Below are 24,778 nucleotides of genomic sequence, written 5' to 3' on the forward strand. Positions count from 1 at the left end.
GAAGGAAGGAAGGAAGGAAGGAAGGAAGGAAGGAAAAGGGGAGAAAGAAAGAGAGAGAAAGAAAGAAAGATAGGAAGAAAGAAAGAGTGGAGGGAAGGAAGGAAGGAAGGAAGGGAGGGAGGGAGAGAGAAGGGAAGGAAGGAAGGAAGGAAAAAGGGAGAAAGCAAGCAAGCAAGCAAGCAAGCCAGGTAGGTACGTGGGTGACCAGGTCTGAGCAGTCAGTTCAAGGTGAGCCCAGGATACTGTGTTGAGTCAGAAGTCCAGGAAATGAAGAAGAAGGAAAAAAAAATCTAGGAAATGCTCAAAAACCACCAAGAAGTGATGGTACTGGACAAAATGGGGACAATTTGAGCATCACAAAGATCTACGATGGCAATGAATTATAATATGTTGAAATCCACAATCATGATACTCAACAAGTAAGAGAAAGAGAAAAGGGGAAAGGAAAAAGTCTTTTTATCCAGAGGCATACCAGCTATTAAATGCAGAAGGGATGCTACCCTTAGAAACTCAGTATTTTGTAACCCCCAATATAATAACTGATTCATAGATGGATATAAACAGATATAAAATCGCTGGATGAAGAATCATTGAGGGGTCAGGATGTTCACATGGTCTCAAAGTGTCACCCTTCAGGTTATCAACGAATTACAAAGAGGAAAATTTGTCTCCCCAACACAGACGTCTAGTGGTCACTTCTTTATTCAAGTGACCGAAGGCAGGGATGCCTGGGTGGCTCAGTCGGTTAAGTGTCTGCCTTTGGCTCAGGTCATGATCCCAGGGGCCTGGGATCTGAGTCCAGCAGCAGGCTCCCTGCTCGGCAGGGAGCCTGCTTCTCCCTCTACCTGTTGCTCCCTGGCTTGTGCTCTTCCCTGCTTCTGAAAAATAAATAAGTAAAAACTAAAAAAAAAAAAAAAAGAAAAAGTGATCAAAGGCAGCATCGCCCACCGTGAGACCCTCATGTCATGGGCTTCCTGATGTAGTACAATATCGGACACGCAATGTCACTTCCGTGGTGTTCTTGACAACAGTCTCAATCTGCATCTACTCATGAGGAAACAGACCAGTCCAAAAGACAGGACATCATACAAAAGTACTTTGAAATCGACAATGCCACAGAGAAAGAAAGCAGAGTCGTCCAACATACAAAACATACAAAAAAGACGAAATGGAGACAAAATCAAACACTGTGCATCCGGGTTTGGAAGACTAGAGCTATAAAGATTCTCTGGAAACAATCAGAGAGATCTGAATGTGGGCTGTGTAAGGAATGATAGTACTGAAATACTGGTCATTTTTTGGGTGTGGTCATCATATGGTGACCATGCAGGAGACACTTGGTTCCATATTTAGGGGTGAAATATCTCTACTAACTTAGGAGTGATATTTCTACTAATTTTTAAGTGGGTCAGGAAAAAATGTAAGTGTACAGAATAAAGTAAGTGGGGGGACTATTAACTTGGGAATCTAAGTATATGTATGTGTCTTTCTTGCACTGTTCTTTCAACTCTTTGGTGGATTTGAAGAGTTTTCAAAAAGAAGGAAGGTGAGAGCACGTAGCTGATGCATGAGACACAGGCAAGTGGGCCTAGGAATTGTGACCTGTGACCAACCCCACACACTCAGACCTCATCCCCTGCAAGACCCAAAAGCAACAGGGGAAACAGACACTTCCGTCAAATCAATAGCGTTGAAGACACCAAAGATTTGGATTTTTTTTTTTTTTTTAATCTCATGGACTAAGTTGGCAAGTTCATGGTTTGACTGACGTTTAGGGAAAATCTGGGCAAATAAAAGAAAGTTAACTACCCTATTTCTAAAATCTCATTTTCTCAGCTTTAATCAGGCAAAAGTCCCACAGCTTCATTTTAAATCTTCCTGAAGTACCACTAAATTAAGACTTTTTGGAAGGGAAAGAAGAAGGAGGAGGAGGAAGGGGAGGAGGTTGGGGGAGGAGGAGGAGAAAGAGTAAGGAGAAGGAGGAGGAGGAGGAGGGGGGATTCCTGGTGTCCCAGGAGAGGCACGAGGAATGCATGGCTCGTGGCTAGCAATCCCCTCCTGTCCTGTGTGGGGGCCGCCTCTGGAGAGCCACTGCCTTTCTCCCTTTCAGAACCAGCGATCCATCGTGCTTACCACTCACCTTTCAGAGAAATTGAGGTTTGACCTGCAAAACAGGAGAATCAGGTGTTCATTAAATCATTCCTGCATGACAAAAAAAGCACATGCGAAGTTTTGCTCCAGGAGAATGGCTTGCCTGTCCGTAGCTTTTTCTTTCTGGTCTAACTTCTTCCTGACTCCGCCTGACTCCATCTAGTGTTACTTTTGGAAACTTGAAGCGTGCTTCCCTCCTCTCCAACAAGCTCTGTTCGCAGAGGAGCTCTGGTGTGACCCGTGCCAAGAACAGCTCCCTGCACGTGGGGTGGGGGTGGGGGAGGCTACATCCCAGAGCAGGGGAGGTCTCCCACCCAGCCACCCGCCGCCCCCTGCCCTGCATCTCTCCCTTCCCTCCGTGTGTACACATGCTCAGGATTGAAAATTAGGATTTGGGAGCTCTTCCATTTTTTTTATTCTATGACGAAGATATCCCTGAAACAGGGTCTGCAGAGACTTCTTGGGGCCACTGGAGTCTCCAAGGCCAAGTACACTAACTCAAAGTGCCCCTCCATGCGTGTGGGTGGTTTGAAAGGCCAAGGTAGCACGCCCACCCCCGTCGGTGTTGAGAAGATCAGTACGACCCCTAAGTCGTGACAGAGAATCACAGCTGGCCACAACAGTCTGCAGCCACAGGCCCAGGGTGACCCCACCCTGCATGGTGGGGCATGTAGGTGGCCCAGCAGGGGGCCCCGGAGGCCATGCTGTGGGCAGAGTCTTCACTATCACAGACAGCTCCCATCTACGCAAAACTGACTCCCATAATGTACTCCCCACCCCAGAGACCAGCTGGACCCCCAAAAAGCAATACAGGCTCTAGACCTGGGGCTCATCTATTGATTCCCAGTTCCCCTCTTCCCCTACGTCAGGAGCTAATCCTTCTCACCCTACCAGACTCAGTCCATGGCCTTCCATACCCCCGTTGGCCCAGAGCCCTGTTTGAACCCCTGATGAAGGTCAGGTTGCCTTCATTCTCTAGTGGGAGAGCCTGAGTCAGCACCTAGCTCAGAGCAGCAGGAACGCTGCACCTGGGTGAGCCAGGACGAGGATGTTCTCCCGGCACAGGGTCCCAGCTGCACCCTCAGCAGAACCTCGCACCACGCCAATCCCCCAAGGGCTGCCTGGAGACAGAGCTGCCCCAGTGAGAAGGTCCCTCAGGGTAGGGAAAGACAGGGGCCGTAGGAGCCAGCCAACCTGAAATTCAACCTTCCCCCATAAGCGGTCTCACGGACTTGTTGGCATGAGAGCTGTTCAGCATGTTTCTTCTATAAAGAGGAATGCAACACCTTAGCCAGTGCGGGTCTGGGTGTGTATGAATGCGTGTGTGTGTGACATGGGACACATGGCATCATGGTCCCCCAGCCTGTAATGCCCCCAATTCCTCCACATGTTTCCAAAAGCTCCCTGGGACTAGTCACCCATCCCTCCCCAGTGTGAGAACCCCAGGTGCAGAGGAGGTGACATTGTGAGCAAGAGGAGACCATGGTGCCCATCGTGGGGCCTGGCGAGCACTGCCTCACAGCCCCACTAAACCGAGGCTGACCACATGCTCCAGTTCTCTGAGAACTATCCAAGTTTACCCCATCGTCCTACCAATGTTATTAGCAATTCCTCTTCACTCTCCCAAAGTCCTGGTTTGGATGACAAAGTCGATGGTCACTGTAATCACACTCCTCTCCCCCAGTCCAGGCCCCTGTGGGGTGGCCATACAACACGGGAGTGGGGGAAGTGAGGAGGGAGGTGGGAGAGGATGGGACAGAGAGAGAGACAGAGAGATAGTGAGAGTTGGAGAAGAAGGGGCAATGCTTGGAGGCAGAGTCGATGAAACACTTTTCCAGAAGCCCCTTCCAGAAACCAGAATATCTGAAGGAGGGAAGATCCTCAAGAAAGTAAACTTCTAGAGAAAATCCACTTCCAGCTCAGCCCTGAGGCATCAAGCATCCATCTCTCTCTTCACCCACATGTCCACCCCTCCTCCCATACACACGCTACAGCACTTACTGAGTCCTAGGCTTTGGGGCAGAACTGGAGGAGAGCCCAGGTTCCAGGTCCCTTCTAAAACCCAGCACCCCACCTAGCCCAGATCCCTGTCTGCATGCCAGCCCTTCTGGAGCACCCCTTCTACTTGGACGTCTCCAGAAGTCTCAGATTCAGTGTTTAAAAAAGGACTCCCCATCTCAGCCCCCCAGCCCACTGCCCAAACCTGCTCCACCATCTACTTCCCAAGGGCACTGCCGCGTGGGGACCTTCCTGTTCTGGATTCTTCCCTCTTGGTGGCTGCATCTTCACTCAGCAACCAGGTTCTGGGCCCCCTGCCTCAGTATCGCTCTCATTCTTGCCCAGCAGGGCTTTGCAGCAGGTCTGAGATCCTCAAAGTGCTTCCCCGCAGGTCTCCCTATCTCTAGCAGATGTCCCCGCCCCCTGTCATGCTACTACAGTGGAAACCATGTCCCATCCCTCTTCTGCCTAGAATCCGTCTGATTGACCAGAAGTTTCAGGACAGAGTACAGACCCCTTCACTTAGCATTCAAGACCCTGAGTAAGACTACCCCCTCTCCAGCCTCTGCTCTACAGACCTTCCTGTGAAGCATTTGCTCCTATCACACAGAATGCTTGTTCCCCGGATGTGCACAATGACACACGTCGGTGTACCTTCTGTGTACACTTCTTTTTCTTCCCCCACTCCCCAGGACTTCTTCTCACCCCTCTGTATGCAATCCCAGTGCTGCCTGAGCTCCTTAACATCCTGCCTCCCACCCAGACCCCTCTGTATGCCCCAGGCACAAGGCAACACATGCTTAGCTATGTCACAGCTCCCTCTCCCCGATCCCAAAACCCTGCAACAAGCATGTAGGATGTGCCTGTGTCCCCTGCAGACTGAAAGGGAGCCTGTCTTCTCCCAATGCTCAGTACCTAGCCCATGCCCAAAAGCCCATTCATTCATTCTTTAAACACATAAAAAAGTAACCATTCTGGGGTGCCTGGGTGGCTCAGTGGGTTAAAGCCTCTGCCTTCAGCTCAGGTCATGATACCAGGGTCCTGACATTGAGCCCCGCATCAGGCTCCCTGCTTAGCAGGGAGGCTGCTTCCTCCTCCTCTCTCTGCCTGCTCCTATGCCTACTTGTTATCTCTTTCTGTCAAATAAATAAATAAATAAAATCTTAAAAAAAAAAAAAAGTACCCATTCTGTTCCATGCATGGTGCTAAATGTCAGGGCTACAAAGATAAAAACAAAGATCCCACCCTCAAGAACTTTACACTTCAGGGGGAAAACCATCAAAAGAAACAGAAGAAGAAATATATCACATAATGTCAGTGAAGGGAAAGTAATATGAAGAAAAATAAAGCTAGGTAAGGGAAAGGGTTTCTATTTTAAACAGGCCATCTAAAATGAAATGGTGGCCTTGAAGCAGAAATATGAAGCAAATGAAGGGCAAAGGTTGCAGCTATCTAGAAGAAGAGCATTCCGTATAACAGAAAACAGCAAGTACAAAGGTCCTGAGGCAGGATTGCCCTCAGAGGACAATGTGGCTCATGGCAGCAGGGAAGCCAGGTAACCCAGGGCAGGCCATATAGGTTTCCCAAGTATGTCATGGCAAGGGTTAGGGACCTCATTCTGAGTGCTGGGGGAACGCACTGTGGGGTTCTGTGGGGGAGGTGGGGCAGAATGTAACTGAGGGTAAGCAGAGGCAAGCTCAAACCCCCTTTGGCTACTGTACCTTGTGGCCCCTCACTTTCATGACTCCTGCCCACTGAACCAGAGAAGGGAAGAGGGGGCATGGGGTGCATTCTAGTCTCCCAGGAAGCATTTTGGGTGGCAGGAAGGGCTAAGATGACAGGCAAGGAAGCACAAAGAATAAAACAGGAGGGAGAATGATACCCCACACTTACCACAATAGTGACCTTACCTTGGGACTCTCTTCTTTAGTGTGGCGATGTCTAAAGGGAGAAAGCAGAGCATTAGGAAGGGGACACTGTGATCAGTGGAGCGGCTCGCTCAGTGCCAGGCAAGCAGGAGCTAGGCAGAGCTAAGAGTGCTCCTCGCCCTTCTCCTTTGGCTCTGCTGGAGCTTCTCTATCTAAGTCCCGTCACTGAGCTACCCCTTAGCGGGGCACCTAACTGAGCCTTCCCTAGAGCCTTCCTACCCCCATCACTCCTCATCAAACCCCTCCACTTGCCACTCCCAGACCCTCTTGGTCTAAGGGGATCCAACACCTCTCCCACTATGTGATGAAGAGGCTGCTTTCTCTCCCCTTGTGATCATAGGAATACAAAAATGATGGTCAGCAAAGTCCTGTGACTTATTAAGCCCCTCGTGCAGTGGGGTGGGGGGGCAGGGGGCTATCTCAGGATGCCCTGGAGGGGCGTGGCTCCTCTCCCTGGCCCCGACTCCGCCTTCTGCATATCTTCGCGGATAACGATCCTATATTCCAGAGCCACAGTGAGGCTCGTTCCTCCTCACCCTTGGGAAAATGTTATGGAAAACTGCATCATGATCCCATTACCAAGCAGGCTGACAGGACTGGGGATGATTTTTGCGAGTCCCATCTTGAGAGAAAGGGGATGCCAATCAGTGCTGCATTTTGCGATCAAAACTCACAAACTGACTGCTGGGCCTGCGGGGTAAGCCTCCCTGAAGGTGCCACAAGGACACCAAGAGCCACGCCAGGGTTCGCACTGGCCCAGCTCTGTTCGGACCAAGGGGACACAGCACTGCTCTGAGTAGGACCAGCCCAGGTTATGACCAAAAAAAAAAAAAAAAAAGCCACTCAGCAGCACCTCCACAACCCACCCAGCCTCATCACCTCCTGGGATTCATTTTATCTGGTCACATCTTTGGATACGGGAATAAACGCTTTGGTCCAAAGCCAATTCACCTCCCTTTCCCCAGCTTTCTCCAAGAAATCTGATTCTTAGGAATGGAAAAGTACAGAGAGAAGAGGGGAGGGGGAGAGATGGACAGAGACACAGAGAGGCCTCTCATTTCTTTCCAACCCAGTCTGTCAGTATTTCTCTGGCCAAGTTTCGGGGGTGGTGGGGCCCTTGGGGCCTCAGGCTGCCGGGACTGTCCTGGTCTGGGCGGGGTGGAACCGGGCCAGAGGTCGCTGCTCCCTTACCATTGAAGCCTGGGTTTGTGCTTCTCAAGTCTGAGGAGTCGATATCAAACAAATGCTTCTTGATCATGCAGATCTTCAGGACCAGGAAGACAGCCAATATGGCGACGCCCACAGCCGTCCCAATGAGGGCGTACTTGATGTCTGCAGGGCAGGGAGGAATGCAACAGTAGGTATCCATCCATCAGTCACCACTCTGCAAAGCTCTTCTACAGCCCCCTTCACATTCAGGCTCAAGTCCAAAGTCACCAGAAAAGTCCACATCTAATCCGCTGAAGCCCAGGGCCACATTTGCCCTCTACCCCTCACCTACCCCCCCATCCTCTCCTCCTGGAACCCCATCCCGCTGTCTTCAACCCTGGGAGTCATTTCCCAGAGACTGATGGCTCCCTTTTCTGGCCTCCTATAGCCCTACCTCACTTGCCTTTGCATTAATTCATTTATGGAGCACGTGTTAACTGCCTGCCTGCTCCGTGGTAAGCTTGGAAGGCAAAGGAAGAGATCTGACTCCATCTTAAGGGCAGGTGGAGGGAGGAGTGGGAAGCCCGGCAGAGTGCAGGGCACTGTGGGGGCTGGAGCTTCGTATCAGAGGAGGGCAGGCCTGGTGACTCCGGGGCCCTTTGGAGAAGGGCTCTCCAGCAGGTCCGTGCCCCTAGGGTAAAGCTGTGTTAGTCCTCAGGCGGATGTGGAAGTGAGTGCTGCCCTGTTCTGTGATGACCCACAGGAAACCCGCCAGGCTCCGAGCACAGAGCCCCCGCCCTCCTGCCCCCCTCAGCCCTGCACAAAGAGGAAGCTGGGCACCTACCAATTTCGGCCCCAGCAGACTTGCCCGTTGCTAACACTGAAGCTCCTCCAACATCTGCAAAGAAAGAAAACCCAGAGTCTGGTTAGAACCAAACTGGTGGCTGTGATCAGACCAGGGGTGGAGGGCCAAAGCCCTGTCCCCAACATATCTCCCACAGGTCCAGGAAGGCCTGGCACGCTTGGCCTCCAGCCTCAGGAATACAGAGGCAGGCTGCTGGTTGCCACGAGCATCCTGGAGCCTCACCGGGATTTCAGCACCCTCCTTCCAACCCAGGCCAGGAGTTCCATCCAGTTCCATTCAGCTGGCTCTTACACATGGCCTCCCAGACAGACACCAACCGCAGTCTGCTTCCTTAGCCCCTTCTGTCATTCCCATGAAGCCTCTCATCCCAGGCAGACTACCCAGCTCCTAGTTCCCCACCTGGGCTAGGGATCTGCTGCCTCTGGGCCATTCCTCTACCTGGTCCCATCTTCTCCTCTTGCTTCCCATGTTACGTCCTCCTCAGCCCCCTATGCCTGGCTTGGCTGTGTGCTCCATGGGGGCTGTTCTCAGCTGCCAAAGATGACCACACCATTTATTTAATGATGTTAATGGTGCACTGTTGGGTGCCAAGCACCCTCCATCCTAAGAGCTTCTCAACTATGAATCCTCTGGCCCATACCTTCTCACCAGTCCCCGCTCTGTGCTGTCTGTGCCCCATGAAGAGTGTTCTGCCCCTAGCACTTGACACAGCATCTGGCACGAAGGAGGCATCAACACAAGTTGCCAAATGAATGGTGGTGATAGGTCATACCGCAGGGGTGCCTCACACTTCTGGCCAGAGCTTGAAAGCTTCCATCAAGAGACGGGGCTCACACTGGGGCCACAGTCCTGCAGACTGGCCCTCAAAGACCAACAACAAAGCGGCAAGCCTATAGGGGAAGGGGCCTATGGGGCAGAGCTATAGGGGAAGGCGCCCAATAACTGGCCACTGACTTGGAGGTGACACTGGCTGTGGCATGAATGCGCTGCAGCAACAGCTCCAGGAGCCAGGTGCTACTATCATCTCCATGTGATGAATGAGGAACCAGAGACACTGAAGACTTGATAATGGATCTAAAAGCCAAGGGAGGCAGAATGTGGCAGGGCCAGGGCCAGAGCCATGCCACTTGCACTGGGAGCCTGTGTCACCCTGCAAACTCGAATCCCAGGGAGCTAAGAGAATGATGCCACAAGCCACAAGGTCAAGGGCTGAAGGGGCTTGGGCTGTGGTGGGTGGACGATGAGATCCAAGCCTGGTTCTAGGTACAAGCTTCCAGGCAAAGGCAGAAGCAGGAAGTGCCATGACTCCTGCTTCTCAAAAGAAGCAGGTGACTTCATGGGGAGGGGCCAGATCTTTCCCAGCTTAGCTCCAAGGGAAGTTCGCCTCCCAATTCCCCACCTATCGGACTTTGAATGATGACTGAGGGCCCTGTCTGCTGACTACGGACAATGCTGCCTGGGGTGACGTGTTGGGTTGACACTCTACAGAGGGCATCTTGCTCTGCATGGGTCCGGTGGGGAAGGGATAATCATCATGGAGTTTGGGACTTTTCTGGTGGCCTCACTTAGTCAATGGATAAAGTCGGGAAGTTATGAAGCAAAAGTGCAAAGACTTGCTCTAATCACAAGTCCTCTTGGAAAGTCAATGACTTCTGTCTTTCCGTCCACTCACCTAAACATCACAGACACCCCCACATACAATATGACCTTAGTCTTGTCAGTTCTCCAAGCTCCTGCTAAGCTCCACTGTTTCTTTACATTAAATCTGTTGCACCAGCTAGCTTGAAAACCACTCCAGGGATGGGACAAAATCTTCTATTTTGTACGTGGTTGGCCTGGGCTGTTATGAGTAGCTTGGTTAGGAGCTGACTTCCAGATGGATGCCCAAAATTGAGAGTTTCATACGCCCCCTGCTCACCCTGGCTCCTTTCCTGACACCAGTCTGGCCCCAGTCTGCCATCCCTGGACAGCAGGCAGGGGACAGGGCAAGGCAGAGAATCAGCAAGCAGGGCCAGGCACACAGAGGGACAGTCTGTCCCCTGTCCCCTTCACACACAGATCTCTTTCCTGGGTTTCCCACTGGTGACCATCGCTTTCCACTTAACGCATGCAGCATAAAAACTTTATATGAACACAAGATGAAACTTCAATGGGGAAAGGAGAAAGATCACAGATCAGGAAAAGCAGATGGAAAAAGTCAGAGAGCCGGAGAGAGAGAAACACAAAGAGATTCGGTCACACAGGGACACACAGAGGTGGGCCACAGGAGCTCAGACCTCTGATGGCAAGGCTCATAAGGAAAGAGGAGAAAGAATTTGAAGTCTCAAAAACCAGCCAGGTCCTGCCCTCCCTGACAGCACTGGGCCCCAGCACTCAGCAGGCAGCCCAGCCTCCCTCTGTCATCAGCCTGGCCCACCAGTGACACTGTCCTCCACGCTTGGCTCTTTCTGCCCTTCCCTGACAGGGACTCCAGGGCTGGGGTTCAGCTCAGCCGTCACTCCTCACCCCTACCGCGCACTGACACACCACTCTCCACGTTCCATTTTGTATTGGCCCCAAGCCCTGAGGCTGCCCCTAATCCCTGTCCCCAAACAGGCTCCTGGGGCTTAGGAATCCCCTACTGGGTTCGAGGTCAGGGACTGAATTAGCTGCAGGCAGACCAAACGGGCGGCGGACACATTGGTCCCAGGAATTCCTGCGAGCCAGCCAGATGGCCACTCGGCGGCAGCCTTTCCCTCCTTGGGGAGGGAAATCCCTCCTTGCAGCATTCCCCCTGCTCTCCGCATCTCTGCCCTGAGCTCTAACAAGGCCCTGGGTGAGGATCCATCATAAAGACTCTAGCCCAGCCGACCCCAGCCCCGCCTCCTGCCAGGGTCTTGAACTGGAGTAGTCCCTCCTGGGCCATAGACCCCCGGCGACGCCCCAGTGCTCATTTCCCCTGCTTCTGCACACTAGCTGGAGGATGGATGGCCCTAGCGGCACAGCCAGAGACCTCCAGCATCTAGACCTGTGGGACCCCCAGGAGGAAGTCTCAGGGCATGTTCTTTGCTGGATTTCTCTAGGTTCTCTTGCAAACAGGAGGAGGAAGCTGAGCATCCAGAGGACAGACTGTCCAACCCAGGAAAGAGTCCAGGGGGCCTTGGCGGGGGCTGACTGTTCCAAGGCTGGTCTCCCTGGGGGGCATGGAGGGACTGTGTGGATTGGTTCACCAAGCAGTATAGCAGGCACAGCGCTGGCCAAATCTGACTTGACCATCAGCACTCCTCAGGCCGCCCACCCTGAACCAGGCACTGGGGACAGGAGGAGAGGCCCCAGAGCCCAGCCCTGGTTGCCGTCTGGCACAGAGAGCAGAGGCCTGTTCTTAGATGAGTCTCTGCCCTCCTAGTCTTCCTGTGCCCCCGGGAGCTCCCACAAAGTCACACACCTGAGGCTATACCTGTCAAGGGATGGTGCCCTTTTCTCGGGTGCACAGAGGCACTATGGCTCTGAGTCTAGAGTCCTTGCTTCCTCTTCACGCCCCCTCTGAACATTCTGCTGCCCAAGGATACTCTTCCACCCCTCCCTGCCGAAATAGCCAGTCTCCAGCTCTCCTCTCTGCAGACCCTCCCGCCCCAGTCACCTAGAGCCTCGCCTGCTTCTGCCAGTGATTTCCAAACAGAAAGGAGCCTCCTGCAAGAGTAAATGGTCCTGAGGCCTTGAGGCTGGCTGGGTCCCCTCGCCTGGGACATGAGAGGACAACCTGCAAGGGAAGGCAGCAATGGGGTTGCTCTCTGAGACTGAGCTGAGGGTACAGCATGGCCTTGCCCCATCTCAGTTGGAACCTGACCCACAGAGAGGCCATCCCTGATGTCCAGACCGACTGAGCTGCCCATAACACCTGTTGGGCCCATCCCCGATGGGGGCTGGAAGTCTTCACCACCCTTATTTGGGCAGAATTAGACTATGTGGTTCCAGTTGTGGGGTAGTGGGTGTGCGAGCCCTCAGATGTCGTTCTATAAGTATCTGAACTATAAATAAGGAGAAGCTGCCCTAAGTGTTTGTCAACTGATACCCTGTCATCTTCATCTTGGAACTTAAATATTGCAGAGTGGCTCCTAACTTTAGATCTCATGGATTCTAATGTTCCCACCCAGAGGAAGGGGCTTCGAGTGTCTAGACAGGCATCCGTCCTCTCTTAATGCTGTCAGGAAGTGCCTGCCATGCGCTCTGGACAAGGAATCTGAGAGCAACCCAAGTCCCCTGTCCCCCATAGAGGAGCTCATGGAGTGACAAGGGAGACAGAAGGAAAAATCAGAGCGTCATGGGTGATGTCCCGCACCTTCCTGCAAACCTCCATCTTCACTAGGTAGAAGTCTGAAGGGGAACCTGTAGGATGGAGACTTGCTGTGTGGTCCACACCCTTCCCCTGACCCGGAAATCCTTCTGCTTTCCTTCAGTGAACTACCTCCTTGTGATTCCCCCAGGGCTGGCTCCAGGGCGAATACATGAACACCTGATTAATTAGCATATTCCAGCTTACTGTCAGCAGTGATTGGTTGAGGGGTGGGGCAGGTGATCCAATTCAGGCCAGTAAGACTCAACTCTGAGACTTTGAGGAAAATATGGAGAAACAGTGGTATCTTCTGGAATTGGTAACAGTGGGCAGAGGAAGGTCCTCGGGATGGAGAGAATCTGCTGGGACTGAAGCCCCCACAGGAGAGGGTCAAGTTGAGACCAAGTCTTAAAGATAGATGTTAAGCGCCTGAATCCAGCTATGCCTGAAACACCTCTTCTTGACTTACCGGTCACCTTAGTAAGGAAACACTTTCTTTAGTTTAATCTGATCTGAGCAGAGTCACTGTCATCTCCAGTCAGCAGAGTCCTGAGGACTTGGGTGGCAGGTCCTTCACAAAGCATCTCCAGAAATCAGGCTCGCAAGGCAGGGAGGGGGGCAGAGAATGCTGGCTGGGAACAAGCTGCTCACAGCACAGTCACTGATAAACCCAAGTAGGACCTGCCGGCTAAGCAGCCGTTGCTCCTCTGCCTGGCGCATGCCGCCAGCCGATGCAATGCCTGCCTTGTTCCTGTGGAAAGTTCTTACTTATCCTTCAAGTATTAGCACAAAGCTGCCTCTTCTGAAAGTCCCCTTTCTCTGTGTCTGTTCAGGCTCACCCTTGCCATCTTGTCACACCTCTGCCCCCGCTCCATGTACGCTGTCCCGCAGGTCATTCTCTAGCACAAAGGACATGTTTCAGAATAAGCAGCTTGTCTCCAGGGCCAGGATGAGAGGTGAGACTCCTTAGAACTCATTTTCTCTTCTTGTGAGATGCAAAGAGAAGCAGGAAGGGAGGAACATGGAACTAACTGGGAAGTGACCCCAAAACTACTGAGCATGAATCCAGAAATGGCTTCAAGTGATGAGACTGAGTAGCCAGTACTAAGTGATAATGCAGGCTCCAGAGGGAGGTAAAATGAAGCCAAGGAGAAACAAGGGACCATTGCTCTTGTAACTCTGAGACGGGAAACTCTTGTGGCACACCCTCAGAGCCCATGTGGCACACCCATGGCACACGCGTGCCTGCCACTGCTGTGGATGCCTCTGTCTCCCCTGGTCCCCTGTCTCCCCAGGTCAAGCACAGTGCAGCAAGCATCCCTCTTCAGTCCTCTCCTGGGCTGGCCTGGGTGATGGAGCACTCTGACTCCCAGGGGCTGCTGGGTATGCGCTGGGGTCTCGAGCCTTCCCCTGACATGGCTGTGACTTGAAGAAACCTCAGGCTCCCTGTCCACAAGCCCAGGAAGCTCCCGAAACTGCTCTTGCTCCATCCCACCTTCTGGTCTTGTTGGCCAGACTGCAGTGGCCGGCTCCAGGGAAACAGGCCTCACTACTCCTCTCCCAGGGCGGTGGTGTTCCCCCTTCCCAGGAAAGCTCCTAGACTCCAGGGCAGAGCCCGCCCCTGCTGGAGCCGTGCACGTTCTAGACATAGAAAGTAAAAGGAAAACTGAGGAGCAAGGACAGCGGCGCAAAGATGGCTCAGAGGGGCCTCTGTCCACAGCCAGAGGGCACACTAGGTCAGACCACCTGCTCAGCAAACCCAGCTCAGCAACCCCGGCCTGGCCAGTCATGCGCCCTGACGTCCGACCCTGCCCACTGAGCAGGGACTTCCTTGCACAGGGTCCCAGTTATACATGGAAGTGTGCATCCACCAGCCATCCGGGAGGACCGAGGGGTGCCTCCCCCAGCCTGGGGGAGTCAGAGAAGGGCCCCTGGAGTAAGCATTATTTAAATTAAAAACAAAAGGACAAGTAGGACCTAGTGAAGGTGGGAGGCTGAGCAATGGGGCCAGGCAGGGCCGGTGTCCAAGCAGAGGAAGAGGCACCAACAAAGGCCAAGAGGCAGAGGGAGAGCAAGGGCTTAGGAATAAAAAAGGCAACTCGGTGAGTCAGAGCAGCAAAGGGGGCACTGGTAAACTGAGGCTTTCAGGGTTTTCCAGAGGATGAGGACGGGACAGTTAGCCAGGACCCAGCTGCCCTGAGCAAGATCTAGAGTCTGGAGGCCACCAAGAAGAAAGAGAGGCTGACCCAAGGCTCCCAAACACACAGGAAAATGCCTCCAGTTTCCAGAAATAACCTCATAATTAAGAGGAAAATAATACTGGTGGGTCACCAGACAGTACCAAAACTTGTGCCCACTTTGTTTTGCCTGAGCAATCTTTGCTAATTAATTCTTAAAGATTCACACACTGGGATTAAAACACTCAGCTACAGAAGCTAAACTGATCGATACCCTTCCAGACTAATGGAGGGGCTGGAGGCAGGGAGCCGGCTTTGGCCCAAGGTAGACCCAAGGGAACTCTAGAAATGGGGAGCTGTCCCAGAGGGGCAGGACCCTCCCAAGGCATCCCAGACCCATGCTGGACAGCAGGAAGTGACATCAAACCCTGTCACAACTAGCAGGGGAGCTGCTGAAACCTTGAGGAAGCGAGAGATGCTGGAAGCCAGGGGGAGTGTGAGGCTGCTTTGGTGGCGTGCGTGGTGGTGTCTGGGGGAGGGCAGGACTGGAGAACCCACCATGGAGACGCCCGGCTAACCCTACACACACTTTGGTGAGGGCGCTGGTCCCTCTTTGAATGTCTTCAGTGGGGCATGAGTGCTTCATATGACTGACTCCATGGTGGGTAGAAAGGAATGACACTCAGAATCGGAGCTTCCGAATCTCCAGTCTGCCACTGCTCTGCCAGTGGCCTGGGGCCGGACAGGACAGGACTGGCAGCGCAGTGGCCTGAGCAACAGCTGACTCGCAATGGGGCTGACCACAGGAAGCCTCCTTATCGCACACAGAATGCTGTGACGATCCCCTGAAGGTGTGCGGCACAGACCGAGGTGCAGGAGGGAAGTCTCCACAGGCCCTCAACCACCCCCTTGAGATGTTGTCCTCAGCTTTCCTGGAGGCCACGGGAGATGTGGGGAGCACAGCATGCCAGGAAGCAGCCCTGGGCAGGAACTCAGGTGGGAAAGATTATCCTCCCTGTCTACAGAAGTCACAGAGCTGGACAGAAACCTCCAGAAGGCTGTGTGAGGCCGGGTGTGGGGACAGCCCACCCACTCCATCCCGGGGCTTCAGCCCAGGGAAGGCCCGTTTGCAAGAGTGCCTTTGCAGAGAGAGCAAGGGCGGCTGGAAGCAGCGCAGAATAACTAATTAATGATGGTAAAGTATTGTGGAAGGGGAAAGCGCTGCATAACCGCTAAGTGGTGGGGTTATTATTATTCATGCAATATTCATACTGTGCTCTTCAGCCTCGGAGAAGCTCAGTTCCGCAGTCCTCAGGGACCAGCTGAGGCAAGCATGTGCCCAGGGGGCGGGGCTGTGGGATGACAGCTGGCCTGGCCCACAGGGAAAGGCTCATGACACTGCAGCGGAAACAGCAACACCAAGCCAACACGAGAGCCCCCGGGGCCTTGGCGACACCACTCCACCTGCCTCCATCTACCAGGACCGAAGTTCTCCGAGCCCTACTGTGCGCCAGAGTCTGTGCTGGGTGTTTCTTGGTCAAGGCAGCTCCTGACATCTGCAGAGTCCAGGGCATATCATAGTCTAAATATTTAAAAGTTAGAGATCCATCCACACGTGGCCCAGCCCACTTGCCGCTCAGGACCCTGCAGCCCACCCCCCACGAGTCATCTTTCTGAGGGGAAAGTTTAGCCCTCCTAAGGGCCCAAAGGCTGGCTGGTCTGTTGGGCAGGAAGTGGGTCCTGGCCTGGGCCTCTTGGAATGCCAGGATGCTGCGGGATTCAGGACAGGGCCTGACCCGGTCAGTCTTCCCACCCCGCCTTCTCCCCAATGCCTCAATTTCCCCCCTGGACTTCTGGCCAGCACTGAGGTATGCCTCCCAAACTAGTTTGCCAAGTGGAGGAAAGAAGTGAGTTTTTCTGGTCCTCTGCCAAGGAATGCCTGTTGGTCATGGAAATAAAAGCAGTCCCTCTCTTGCTGTCTAGATCCCAGGCCTCCACAAGGCTGGTTTCCTCCCTGGACACACCCCCCTCACTTTCAGCAGCCTGGTGGACACACGCAAGCCCCTCTCCTTTACGAGTGTGTGCTGACCCAGCTCCTGAACTTGGGAAATCCTTTATGACAAGACTGGAAAAAAAAAAATCTTCACATTGCATATATATGTGTGAATGTGTGTCCCCCAGAGTAGGGACAGGGTCCTTTCTCCTGGGGCCTTGACCCTCATCTCTCCAGGAAGCCCCAGCAGGTGAAGGGTCATCTCGGGGTCACACCCCTGAATAGGGGAGTCCTGGGGTTGGAACCTAGGTTAGCCTGGCTCCAGGAAAGGGTCTCACACTGGAACCTGGGCTGGACAGTGGCTCCAAGTGGACCACAGTTTCTCCCTGTGTCACGTGTGGCTTAGTAAGGACTCCCCGGCAGCTTGGGAAGGTCTCTGTTCTTAGTGCCCCGAGGTCAGCTCAGGGACCCTCTCTGAATATCTCTGGAGCCTTCCCTGGGTCAGCCCCATCCAATGTTGTCTTCTGTGGGGTTGAGCATGGGCCAGCCACAAGCTATGACAGACACCAACACCTCAGCCACAGCCTCCGACCTCAGGCCACAAGCTACTTCCAATGTGGAAGTGAGTATGAGATGTGCAATGGGGCCTGCAAACCAGCAGACCCTGCTGGTGTGGCCCTGGACAGACCCTGCCTATCTGCTCTCTCCCAGAAGGTTTGCCTCCAGCCAACCCAACTGCTACACTACAGCTGGCAAGCTCTTCCTGCTGTGGCAAATGCCCTCCAGGTGAAGGCCCCCCTTCCTCCCCGTGACTCACCAAGCCCTCCTCCTCCCCTGGCCCATACTCGCCTGTCAGCCTCACTCCGTACTCCCCTCTGAGCCAGCCTACCTCCTGCCTGGGCCCTGGCAGGGGCTGTCCTCTCTTCTTAGAACTCCTTCTTTCCCATCCCAACCAGATTCATTTCTGCACAGAGTTCCTGCAGACTGGCTCCTGGAAGCTGGGGTTGTACTCTAGGCACTAATCAACCCACAGACAAGTGCTGTTGTTGGCCATTTGCTGGGCGGTGACCTGGAAAGACCAGATCCTTGCACCAACAGAAGTGATAGCCCAGAGGGGGAACAAGATCCCAAAAAGGCACCCATGAAGACAGGTATACTGTTAGGATTGTGAGGAGCTCTGTGAGAGAGTATCTCCCAGGATCCTGGGGAGGAAAAGCATGAACCCCATACAGAGCAGATGATATGTGAGGAGAAGCCTTCACAGCTGGACAGGAACTTGACAGCTATTCCATGGGCCTGGACAGCAGAAACACGGGGTGGTGCATGTGATGGGTCTGGTCTGTGGTCACCCTAAACACTTTGGTCTATCCTGGTAGCCATGGAAAACTGTTAAAGGATTTTAGCCACACGGGGGCACAATTAACTCTCACTCAATAAGACTCCTCCTCCAGGAAGCCCTCCTGGACACCCAAGCTTGGATCAGGAGATTTTTCTCTGTCTCCCTCCATTTTCCTTTATCTTAGTACCTAAGACACCACATTGCAACTGTCTTTCCTGTAGGCTGTCAACTCCTTCAGATCAGGGCTTGAATCTGTGTCACAACAGAGTCTGATAAAAATCAATATTCGCTTACCAAAAGCAAAAGCTCCCATGTCTATGTGTCCCAGTATCGTAGGGTGGCCCAAGAGCCCAGCTCCAGGCCCTTCACCTCTTCCCCTGGGCAGCAACTCCTTGACAACACGACCCAAAGGTTTGCATAGGTTTCTGAGGGGATGCAGGCTGGTTCCAGGCAGAAATTCCTCAGCTGCTCATCTGTTTTGTTCAGATGAGCAGGAGAGAGCAAGCCCATTCATCTCACTGAGAACCACTAGCCCGTTATTTAATGGAATCAAATTTAATAAAAGGAGCAGTTCAGGCAATTCTGGAGGATAAATGAGGGTCTGGATGTGACAGAGATGCTTACAGTGACTTTAAAGAGGAAGCACAAGTGGTTAACATGGAAGTGAGTGAAAAACTCTGCTGATCTGTGTGACAGCCACGCTGGCTCCTGTCCAGTGTTCAAGGACCATCGGGAATTCCCCGCAGGTGTTTTGCGGAGGTCACCACACTGTCCTTACCTGAGGGCATTTTCTTCCCTCAGGATCCCCCAGGATCAGTGCTGTGTGTCTGAGAGATGTTAAGGAGCCCAGAATCCCCTCCCCAGAGAGCTTCCTCCAAATCACCCACCCATCAGGTTCTTAAAAACTTGTCTCAGACCTCCATTTCAGGAAAGATAGAACAGGCTTACCTTTCCCTATTCTTCTCACTAAATATAGCTTAAAACCTAGATATTAGACAAAAACAAACAAACAAACATAAGAAGATCCTGAAAGATGGAGAGAAGAAGGCAGACTGGCTTCTGAGGACCTTGGGGGCCCCACTGGAGGCAACATGTGGCCTATGGTCAAAGTGTGGCTGTCACAGCTCATAAAAATATAAATCAACAAAACAGACTTTCTTTCTCCTCTAAGATTTCTAAATTCTGTTTGACTGTTTAGGCTAAGAAATAACATGTCTAAAGTAGTTCCCAATATATGTAGGGGAAATATTTAAGAGAGGAAAGGGACATAGAGACACAATTTCCACTTTTCACTTGCACTGTTAAAATGTTGATAGAAGTAGATGATGATACATTATACATATATAATGGAATACCTACCATACCAGTCCAATGGTAGGAATACCTACCATTCCAGTGGTTCAGCAACCATTGAAAAGGCAATGAAAAGAAATATGTTCAAAAACACTACAGACGAATCAAATGGAATTCTAAAAAAGAATGTTCCAGTAACACACAGGAAGGTAGGAAAAAGAGAAATGAAAAACAGAGAACAAGGAGAAATCATAATATAAAGGGGTGGACTGAAAGCTCCAACATATCAAGAGCTACATTAAGTGTAAATTGCCTATATCTGCTAATTAAAAAACAGGTTTGCAAAGCTTATTTAAAAAATGATTGAACCATATGCTGTCCACAAGAAACTCACCCTAAATATGATATAGGTACGTAGAAAGTAAAAGAATGAAAAAAGAAATCCATGCAGACATTAACAAAAAGAAAGAGGAGTGGCTATATTTATATCAGAGACATTTTAGAGCACAAAAAATTATTAGGGCCAAAGATACTACATGACATTGTATTACATTATATAATGATAAAAGAGCCAATCCACCAAACAGACACACTAATCCTAAATCTCTATAATCAAACAACACAGCTGTAAAATCTGTGAAGCAGAAACCAATAACACTGAAAGGGATAATAGACAGATGCCCAACTATAGTTAAAGGCTTCAATAGCTCTCTCTCAACAACTGATAAAACAACTAGACAGAAAATCAGCCATGATAGGAAAAAAATTCAACCATATTATCAAGCAAAAGGACCAAAGGCCAGCAGAATATGCATTCTCTTCAAGCACTTCTATAAGATATATCAAGGTACCTAGACTACATTCTGCATCAAACATCAACAAAACTAAAATAATTTCACTCATACAAAGTGAGATCACAAGGGGCTCAATTAGAAATCAACAATAGAAAGATAACCAGAAACTTTCCAAACACTTGGAAACTAACGATACTTCCACAAAATTCATGGGTCAAAGAGGAATTCTCAAGGGAAATCAAAATATTTATTAACTAAATAAAAATGCAAACACACATATTAATATTTGTGGGGCATAGCTAAGATGGTGCTGAGAGGGCAATTTTTAGTACTAAATGCTTACATTAGGAAAGAGGTAAAGTCTTCGAACCAATAATCTAATATCTCACTTGAAGAAATCAGAAGAACATCGAAATAAAGCCAGAACACGCAGAAGGAAGTAAATAATAAAGACAATAGCAGAAATCAATGAAGTTGAAAACAGAAAAAAATAATAAAATGGTTTATTTATTAACATTTAATAAATGGTTAATAAAAAGAAACAAAAAATCCAATACTTTGAAAAGATCAATCAGATAAACCTCTATTGAGACTGACAAGGGAAAAAAGAGAGATGACACCAATATCAGAAGTGAAACAGGAACATCACTACAGATGCTATAGACATCAAAAGGGTAATAAGGGAATACTATGAACAACCTCACACATAAAAACCTGGTGACTTACGGACAACTGGGTGACACAGTTGGTCAAGCAACCAACTCTTGGTTTCAGCTCAGGTTATGATCTCAGGGACTTGAGATTGAACCCCATCATGGGCTCCACACTCAGTAGGGAGCCTGCTTGAGATTCCCTCTCCATCCCCATCTGCCCCTCCTCCCCATGTGTGCACTTTCAATCTCTCTTTCATAAATAAATGAATCTTTGGAAAAAAAAAAAAAAACCTGGTGATTTAGATAAAATGGGCCAATTTCTCAAAAAGTACTAACTGTCACAACTCATCCAATATGAAATACTTTGAAGCCCTATAACTATTAAGGAAACTGAACTCATAATCTACAAACCCCAAAAAAGAAATCCACAGGCCGAGACAGTTTCAGGGGAGAATTCTAGCAAATGTTTAAAGAATAATTAACACCAATTATGCAAAACCCCATCCAGAAAATAGAAGAGAAGGGAAAGCTTCCTAATTCATTTTATGAAGCCAACATTACCATGACATTAGGACCAGAGAAAAAAAGGTGCAAAAAAGGACAACTACAAACTAGTGTTCATCATGAATACAAACTCAAAAACTCTTACCAAATGCTATCAAGTAGAATTCAGAAAAATAAAAGAATTATACATCATGACCAAATGGAGTCTAGTCAAGGATGCAAGTCTGGTTTGATATTCAAAAATATATCACCGCAATCCACCACATTAACAAATAACAGAAGAATAAAAGCACATGATCATATTGAGTGATGCAGAATTCTAAACCCATGTATGACCAAAATTCTCAGAAAACTAGGAAAAGAGGGAAACATCATCAACTTATTAAGAATCTACAAAAAATCCTACAGCTAACATCACACTTAATCGTAAGAAACAAGGTGTTTTCCCACTAAGAACAAAAATAAGGCAAAGCTATTTGCCATTGCCCTACCTGTTGAACATAGTACTGGAAGCTCCTGCCAGTCCAATAAGACAAGAAAAGGAAATTAAAACAACATACCATTCAGAAAGGGGAAAATACAACCTTTTGCAGTTCATGGTCCACATAGAAAATCCCAAGGAATCTAAAAAATAATCCCTAAAATTAGTAAGTGAATTCATTAAGGTGGCAGAATAGAAGACTGACATACATAAATCACTTATACTTCTATATATTAATAGTTACACATAGAAAGAGAAATTTAAATACAATTTATTATCACCCCCACAAAAAATACTTAGATATAAACCTAATAATACATGTACAGATGTCACATATTAAAAATTCCACAGTGGTGATGAGAGAAATAAAAAAGAATCTTAATAAATGGAGATATAAACCAAGTTCATGGAAAACTCAGCTAATAAACATGTCAAATCACCGCAAACTGATTTCTAGATTTAATGTAATGCCCATCAAAATCCTTGCAAGATTTTTTTATTGATGTAGATAAGATTATTCTAAAATTTACATGGAAAGATAAAGGAAATAGAATTGCTAAAAACCTTTTTTTTTTTTTTAAGAAAATGAAGAATAAAGTAGGAGGGATCATTCTAACATCTTGAAATTTACATACCTACAAAAAACAAAACTGCTTGGTATTGGCAGAGGGACAGATCAATGGAAAAGAAAAGATGACCCAGAAATAGTCCATACAAGAATGACCAATTGATTTTGGACAACGGAGCAAAAACAATTCAATAGAGGAAGAATAGTTTTTTCCACCAGTGGTGCTGAAGTGATTGGATATCTATAAGTAGCAACAACAACAACAATAAAGTATGCTGACTTAAATTCACAAATGAACTCCAAGTGGATTATAGAATCCAATGTAAAAGATAAAACTGTACAACTTGGTGAAAGGTAAAATAGAAATGGGGTGATTTAAAAGGGAAACCAGGAGGTCATTAAGGTCATTAAGGAGATGGACCTTATTCACACCCTCACTGGATAGAGCCATGAACTTCTCAACTGGGTCAAACTGCAAATATTTTTCAAAGACTCAGCCAGAACACCTATGACTTGTTAAGAGAAGTTAAGCAAAGGCTTAATGATAGTCTTAGCAACCAATTATATTCAATCAAGATTACTTTTCTGTTGCTAACACCAATCAAAATTCTTTGTAAACAACATTCAAGCATTCCCTTTGTCTTTAGAAACCCTTGACTTCTGTTCCCTAGAGGGGAGGGGAGGTGCACTATTTGTGTTGTGTTGTTAAATCTTCTGTGTTCCTGAATTACACTTCGGAGGCCCCCAATCAATGATTTTTGGTTTTGTTTTAGTTCCGCTTTTTTTTTCTTTTTTGGTTGACAACTTTTAGGAGAAAACATAAGATTAAGGGAGGAGCAAGATGGCAGAGGAGTAGGAGAAAACATTAGATAAAATCTTGGAGACCTAGGGCGTGAGTAGTGAAAATGTCTCAGATGTGCTATCAAAAGCATGATCCATAAGGGAAAAAAATATCAGTAAACTAGACTTAATTAAAATTAAGTACTTTTGTTCTATGAAAAACCCTGTGAGGGGGATGAAAAGACCAGATAGAGACTGGGAGAAAATATTTTCAGATCACATATTTGACAAAGGACTCATATTCGGAATATATTAAGAACTCTTAAAATTCAATAGTAAAGGAAAAACCAAGCAAACCAATTAGAAAACTGGCAAAAGTCATGAAGAGAATGCTGGCTTGACCAGGACATTTCTCCTCACCTTCCCGGGGTCCTCCCTTTTTCCTTTATGTTCCACTGACTTTCCAAGTGACCCTGCTGTATTGTTTTCTTTTGTTACATTTGTGATAAATTGTTGCGTGGCAAAAGAAAACTAACATGTCAAGAATTCTTTCTTCCTGGAATCCACTCACTGCCTGATTGTGAACCATTGTCTTGGCAGGAATCTGAAACAGGGGAAAAGCTGTCAGGAAAGATTTTTACAAAGATCTCAGGGACTAAGAGCCAAGGAATAAAGTGATGACTTTGACTTGTAAGATAAAAACGAATTTAATTCTCTTTACCCCAGCCTCTGCCATCTTTTCATTATAAATTAAGGGGGGGGCGGCGGGAAGCCTCTGTTCTCTTCAATAACTCTGGCTCTTTCAGTGAAGAATGTTTTAGGCACTGGAACATAATTGAAGTGATATTGTATTTCTTTTATTATCATGATTATAATAATACATAGATTTCAGCGAGTCCTTTCCAACAGAATTAAAACGGAGACAGATGGCTGACATTTTGGTTGGAATTAAGAGTCCATAGGAATATTTTATCTGGCAGCCTTTTAAAAAGGAAGGTACAAACCTCTAAGAAAATACCTAGATATCTCACCAGATATTTTCAATAGCTATTCTTAGATATTTTATTTTAGCAAAATTTAGCAATATTGATCGGTTGGTAGTTAAGTGGCAAATAATTTATTTAGAATTGTGACAACCGTAACCCACAATCTGTGGAGGCCGAGAAAAATCAAGGCCATCACACCTCAGGTTTAGCCTTAGCATAAGTACAGCCATCTTAGCTCCCGCAGCCATCTCAGACCCCTGTGCCCAAGGGCTGAACTTTCCCCCACCCTGCTTTAGTAACCCCCACCCTGTTTTGGTTCCAGGAAACCCCACCCTGCTTTGGTTCCAGGAAGCCCCACCCTGCTTTAGTAACAGGAACACATAAATACCCCTGCCTTAACTAAGCTCAGGGTCCAAGTCCCTACTCTGCTGTGTTGGTTATACTTGGGCCCAAGCTTAAGCTTGTCAAATAAATCCTCGTGTGATTGTATCAGTGCTCGGCTCCTTGGTGGTCTCTCAGACACAAAAACTCCAGCACAACAAATCAGCTATAAGTCTTTTATCATCATGTCAAGAGAACAGGAGCCTTTCTTAGACAGGTATCTTCTGCATCCAAATGTGAAGCCCTTAGAAGGACCCAAGAGTGGTTATACGTTGTCTAGTACAGAAAGGATAACTGGAATCACTAGAATATTAGGCAAACTCCAAAATGTGGAGTGTTCTATGAAAGAAAAGGAGATGGGGTGTCTGAGTGGCTCAGTGGGTTAAAGCCTCTACCTTCAGCTCAGGTCATGATCTCAGGGTCCTG

The 24,778-nt window shown here is 49.0% G+C and overlaps 1 protein-coding gene across 3 annotated transcripts in view; it reads right to left on the minus strand.

Moving 5' to 3' along the window:
• Positions 1-24,778, minus strand: part of LOC111144774 (chromosome unknown C10orf128 homolog) — a 34,715-nt gene that overhangs the window by 4,373 nt on the left and 5,564 nt on the right. The window contains exons 1-5 of one of the 3 annotated variants that reach the window (XM_022499220.1): positions 8,491-10,563; positions 8,071-8,124; positions 7,269-7,409; positions 6,060-6,090; positions 2,141-2,164 (exon numbers count right to left, since the gene is read on the minus strand). In XM_022499220.1, the coding sequence (XP_022354928.1) occupies positions 2,141-2,164; positions 6,060-6,090; positions 7,269-7,409; positions 8,071-8,124; positions 8,491-8,539 (299 nt within the window). In that variant the 5' untranslated portion in view covers positions 8,540-10,563. Of the gene's footprint in view, positions 1-2,140; positions 2,203-6,059; positions 6,091-7,268; positions 7,410-8,070; positions 8,125-8,490; positions 10,576-24,778 lie in introns of those variants that run through there. The other 2 variants (XM_022499222.1, XM_022499221.1) reach the window with 2 other exon arrangements.

The sequence above is a fragment of the Enhydra lutris genome, unplaced genomic scaffold (genome assembly GCF_002288905.1).
Source record: "Enhydra lutris kenyoni isolate GAN:26980312 unplaced genomic scaffold, ASM228890v2 scaffoldscaffold12, whole genome shotgun sequence".
Lineage (NCBI taxonomy): Eukaryota > Metazoa > Chordata > Mammalia > Carnivora > Mustelidae > Enhydra > Enhydra lutris.